Source organism: Sinocyclocheilus rhinocerous, unplaced genomic scaffold, assembly GCF_001515625.1.
Source record: "Sinocyclocheilus rhinocerous isolate Xijiao unplaced genomic scaffold, SAMN03320098_v1.1 scaffold1179, whole genome shotgun sequence".
NCBI lineage: Eukaryota > Metazoa > Chordata > Actinopteri > Cypriniformes > Cyprinidae > Sinocyclocheilus > Sinocyclocheilus rhinocerous.
The window spans coordinates 118,115-123,756 of NW_015664997.1; the positions used below are offsets into that span (position 1 = coordinate 118,115).

General features: G+C 41.2%; 1 protein-coding gene across 7 annotated transcripts in view; it reads right to left on the reverse strand.

Moving 5' to 3' along the window:
• brdt (bromodomain, testis-specific) overlaps window positions 1-5,642 on the reverse strand; it is a 24,316-nt gene that overhangs the window by 15,760 nt on the left and 2,914 nt on the right. For 4 of the 7 annotated variants that reach the window (XM_016541574.1, XM_016541571.1, XM_016541572.1 and 1 more), the window contains 4 exons: window positions 4,706-5,002; window positions 4,428-4,565; window positions 4,214-4,355; window positions 3,982-4,103 (listed from right to left, as the gene is read on the reverse strand). In XM_016541574.1, the coding sequence (XP_016397060.1) occupies window positions 3,982-4,103; window positions 4,214-4,355; window positions 4,428-4,565; window positions 4,706-4,903 (600 nt within the window). In that variant the 5' untranslated portion in view covers window positions 4,904-5,002. Of the gene's footprint in view, window positions 1-1,494; window positions 1,617-1,726; window positions 1,869-1,940; window positions 2,079-2,218; window positions 2,555-3,981; window positions 4,104-4,213; window positions 4,356-4,427; window positions 4,566-4,705; window positions 5,003-5,642 lie in introns of those variants that run through there. The other 3 variants (XM_016541576.1, XM_016541575.1, XM_016541569.1) reach the window with 1 other exon arrangement.

The window sequence follows — 5,642 nt, forward strand, 5'->3', positions numbered from 1 at the left end:
TAAACAGCTGCGAAAGAAACCGGATGTGTGTCAGTATTAGGTCCGTGCGCTTGGTCTTAAAGAGACAGCAGCCAATAAATACCTGCTTCTGTCTGCTAATCAAATAACACCACAGCTTTAACGGAGATTAATCTGCATTTAACTTGTGCGGTGAGCACTATTGTGTAATTTTACACTTAATTATTACATATCTGCACCTGAATACTACTTTACTGACTTTATTTGTAACTGTTATGTTGTAATCATCTAATTTGTGTAATTGTTCTTGTTTTTTACTGACTTTATTAGTTAAGATAGTAGTTTTTGCTGTGGTATAGTACTTAAAATAAGCTTTCAGAATTTTTTTTGCTGATCCAAAAAATTATCTGATCCGTGACTCAAAATCCATAATATGATCCGAACCGTGAGTTTTTTGATCCGTTGCACCACTACTTATCAGTATATAAAATTTTATGTGAACATGTTTACAAGTTCACAGGATAATGTAATTTTAGCTTGTGTGGTTTCAACTGTCTCTACATTTTTTGTTAATTTATAATACATTTTATTACAAAAGTTATTGATTAAAGAATGATTTGTTTGTGACAACACTTGTACACAGATTTCACGCACAAATTTGTGAGTATGCATGGACAGTGAATGAGACCCGTTATTTGCCTTTATTCCTAAAGAACATTACAGAGATTTGACAGAAAGTGGGTAATGGAATTGGAAAGGTCCACGAGATGGTACTCAGGGTGTACTCACACACTAGGCCTTTTGAACCGCGCCCGAGCGCATTTGACCCCCAAAGCCCGGTTCGTTTGACTTGTGTGAGCGCTCCATGCCGCGTTCGTTTAGCCGGCCCTGGCCCGGTTGGAAGAGGTAGGCCAGGGCACGGTTCGGTTGGGCTCGGTACGCATGCAGTGTGAGCGCTAACCGTGCCGGAGCATGGAACAGATACTATTTTGTGTGCGCTACTGTCATCATTACGACCGCAAACATATTCTATTTCTACTACTTCACTACACTTTTCAATTAATTTAATTTAATGAATTATATTGATAAGATGGCGCCGATGATGATGGCGGCCCCCGTGGCATGCTCTGCAGTTGTTTTTGTTCGTTTGTCCTGTCTTTAGTTATATCCCTGCAATCCGTTTCACCAGAGCTGTGTTTTTGTTCTGTCGCTGTCATTCTGTATAATTGGGATAATCGCGCTCGAGCTCGGTTCAAGGCAACCGTGCCTAGTGTGAGTACACCCTCAAACTTGAGTTGGCTAAAGTGCTTCCCACCACACTACTGGTGCCAATGAGACCTGTTATTCTTATTTATTTAGCATTTTATCACATGCTTTGTGAAATTCAGGAAAAAAATAGGATGTTCCTATCAAATAACTGTAATTACCAGGTGTACAATGAGTAATATCATTCGAGTTCACTTGGTGCAAGACACTTATGATACTGCTGAGACACGAGTTAAAAGTGCAAGTGCATGTGGTTTGAGAGGTACTGACTTTGGCTGTGAGTTGTGCAGACAGGGGAGCAGAGGGAATTGTGTGAAGAGCATCTGGACGGATGACGGTCACTGTTTGTTGGAAAACCACCTCAGACACAGGAGACTGTGGCCTCTTTAACACTGCAAAAATAGGCAAAAGTTAATGTCATTTCCACTCTCCACTGCCAAACACAATGCAAAAACCTGAAACGTAGTAATTTGCCATTATTTAATTTAGATGACCTGAATACCTGCTGTTGACTTCCTTCCTCCTTTCACTGGAGCTTTAGATGTCAGAGCAGAGATCTCAAACTCCTCTGGAGGCATCTTTGCCATCTTCTCCAAGAAATGCTTCTCAAGAGCTTGAGCCATCCGAACAATATCATCTCCTGGCTGAAACCAAATGTTGCATTTCAAATCTTCAATTTTTAGTAACATTACACAAAACGAGAGCAGCACCCTCACCCGATTGTACACGTAACAGTTTGTGAACATGGTGTTGAAGTCTTCTATACACTCCATTGCCTTCCAGTAGTAATTGTTATCAAGACGCTTTTTAATGGTGCTCAAGTCCATAGGGTTCTTGATGATTGTATAATAGTCCTAAAGATAAAAGTGGAAATATTGAGATCATCAATAACCTTGAGCAAGCACATTTTAAAACCATGGTTAATAAAGGTTTGCACCTACAAACTGTATAATCAGTAAAACAACTTTAAATGACAGAGCATGGTGAGACTTACTGGCAAATTGAGTCGGACTGCATCCACAGGCTGTCTGAAAGGCCAGGAGAATTGATGTCTCCACAGGGACTTAATCACCACTTTTTCTAGGAACTGCAACTGATTGGTGAGGCGCCCAGGCTTTTTGGGGTTCTTGAACTCAGGGGGAGGGGGATTCCCATTCATGGTGAAGTTCTGTGGGTGTTTCACATCAGACATCGTCTGAGCCGATCCAGGGAGTGGTGACCAGTATGGAAAGGGCTTTTGCAACTACGCCTAGGCAGCTCAGCAAGCATTACACATCCACTGTCTGTGCCACTGTAAACAGGGAGAGCAGTGTCAACATCCTCATGCCATTCTGCACTGCTGTTTATTATCATTAGGCAAATCAGAAAAAGCAGCAGATTAGAACAAACCTATCTGAATCACACATGTGCTTTTGTAACAAGTGTAAATGCAGATGTAAAAGCTTTTTAGTAATACACATACGCTGTGAAAATTCCTAGTTAATGACATACTGCACTGCCCTCCTGTGCTCAGTACTGCAGGTTTCATGCGGTATGCACTGCCCTCTATTGCCTAATAAATGAACACTACGCCTTTTAGCTCCGCTTAGCTCCACATTTTAAATGCAATATCTGAAATACCCCACCCAAAATAACCTTTAACAAAACTAGATTAACAGATGAGGAAGGAAACTTGCTGGCTTAAATGTCTGAATAAGACCTTTCTTTTCTTCCAAAAACAAATTGATAGCACAATATACAGAGAACTTATCCAGCACATTAAAAATAGACCATTGCTGTTTAGATGAAAACTGCCAATGTGACATTGCCACCTTGGAACTATAAGGTTCTATCTGCATTCTGAGGAGTTCTGAGATATTGAGCTTCAAAGTCATTGCATTCCATATACTTTGTAGCTAAAACCTTATATATATATATATATATATATATATAAGAACATTACAGAGATTTGACAGAAAGTGGGTAATGGAATTGGAAAGGTCCACGAGATGGTACTCAGGGTGTACTCACACACTAGGCCTTTTGAACCGCGCCCGAGCGCATTTGACCCCCAAAGCCCGGTTCGTTTGACTTGTGTGAGCGCTCCATGCCGCGTTCGTTTAGCCGGCCCTGGCCCGGTTGGAAGAGGTAGGCCAGGGCACGGTTCGGTTGGGCTCGGTACGCATGCAGTGTGAGCGCTAACCGTGCCGGAGCATGGAACAGATACTATTTTGTGTGCGCTACTGTCATCATTACGACCGCAAACCAAATCTATTTCTACTACTTCACTACACTTTTCAATTAATTTAATTTAATGAATTATATTGATAAGATGGCGCCGATGATGATGGCGGCCCCCGTGGCATGCTCTGCAGTTGTTTTTGTTCGTTTGTCCTGTCTTTAGTTATATCCCTGCAATCCGTTTCACCAGAGCTGTGTTTTTGTTCTGTCGCTGTCATTCTGTATAATTGGGATAATCGCGCTCGAGCTCGGTTCAAGGCAACCGTGCCTAGTGTGAGTACACCCTCAAACTTGAGTTGGCTAAAGTGCTTCCCACCACACTACTGGTGCCAATGAGACCTGTTATTCTTATTTATTTAGCATTTTATCACATGCTTTGTGAAATTCAGGAAAAAAATAGGATGTTCCTATCAAATAACTGTAATTACCAGGTGTACAATGAGTAATATCATTCGAGTTCACTTGGTGCAAGACACTTATGATACTGCTGAGACACGAGTTAAAAGTGCAAGTGCATGTGGTTTGAGAGGTACTGACTTTGGCTGTGAGTTGTGCAGACAGGGGAGCAGAGGGAATTGTGTGAAGAGCATCTGGACGGATGACGGTCACTGTTTGTTGGAAAACCACCTCAGACACAGGAGACTGTGGCCTCTTTAACACTGCAAAAATAGGCAAAAGTTAATGTCATTTCCACTCTCCACTGCCAAACACAATGCAAAAACCTGAAACGTAGTAATTTGCCATTATTTAATTTAGATGACCTGAATACCTGCTGTTGACTTCCTTCCTCCTTTCACTGGAGCTTTAGATGTCAGAGCAGAGATCTCAAACTCCTCTGGAGGCATCTTTGCCATCTTCTCCAAGAAATGCTTCTCAAGAGCTTGAGCCATCCGAACAATATCATCTCCTGGCTGAAACCAAATGTTGCATTTCAAATCTTCAATTTTTAGTAACATTACACAAAACGAGAGCAGCACCCTCACCCGATTGTACACGTAACAGTTTGTGAACATGGTGTTGAAGTCTTCTATACACTCCATTGCCTTCCAGTAGTAATTGTTATCAAGACGCTTTTTAATGGTGCTCAAGTCCATAGGGTTCTTGATGATTGTATAATAGTCCTAAAGATAAAAGTGGAAATATTGAGATCATCAATAACCTTGAGCAAGCACATTTTAAAACCATGGTTAATAAAGGTTTGCACCTACAAACTGTATAATCAGTAAAACAACTTTAAATGACAGAGCATGGTGAGACTTACTGGCAAATTGAGTCGGACTGCATCCACAGGCTGTCTGAAAGGCCAGGAGAATTGATGTCTCCACAGGGACTTAATCACCACTTTTTCTAGGAACTGCAACTGATTGGTGAGGCGCCCAGGCTTTTTGGGGTTCTTGAACTCAGGGGGAGGGGGATTCCCATTCATGGTGAAGTTCTGTGGGTGTTTCACATCAGACATCGTCTGAGCCGATCCAGGGAGTGGTGACCAGTATGGAAAGGGCTTTTGCAACTACGCCTAGGCAGCTCAGCAAGCATTACACATCCACTGTCTGTGCCACTGTAAACAGGGAGAGCAGTGTCAACATCCTCATGCCATTCTGCACTGCTGTTTATTATCATTAGGCAAATCAGAAAAAGCAGCAGATTAGAACAAACCTATCTGAATCACACATGTGCTTTTGTAACAAGTGTAAATGCAGATGTAAAAGCTTTTTAGTAATACACATACGCTGTGAAAATTCCTAGTTAATGACATACTGCACTGCCCTCCTGTGCTCAGTACTGCAGGTTTCATGCGGTATGCACTGCCCTCTATTGCCTAATAAATGAACACTACGCCTTTTAGCTCCGCTTAGCTCCACATTTTAAATGCAATATCTGAAATACCCCACCCAAAATAACCTTTAACAAAACTAGATTAACAGATGAGGAAGGAAACTTGCTGGCTTAAATGTCTGAATAAGACCTTTCTTTTCTTCCAAAAACAAATTGATAGCACAATATACAGAGAACTTATCCAGCACATTAAAAATAGACCATTGCTGTTTAGATGAAAACTGCCAATGTGACATTGCCACCTTGGAACTATAAGGTTCTATCTGCATTCTGACTGATTCTGAGATATTGAGCTTCAAAGTCATTGCATTCCATATACTTTGTAGCTAAAACCTTATATATATATATATATATATATATAT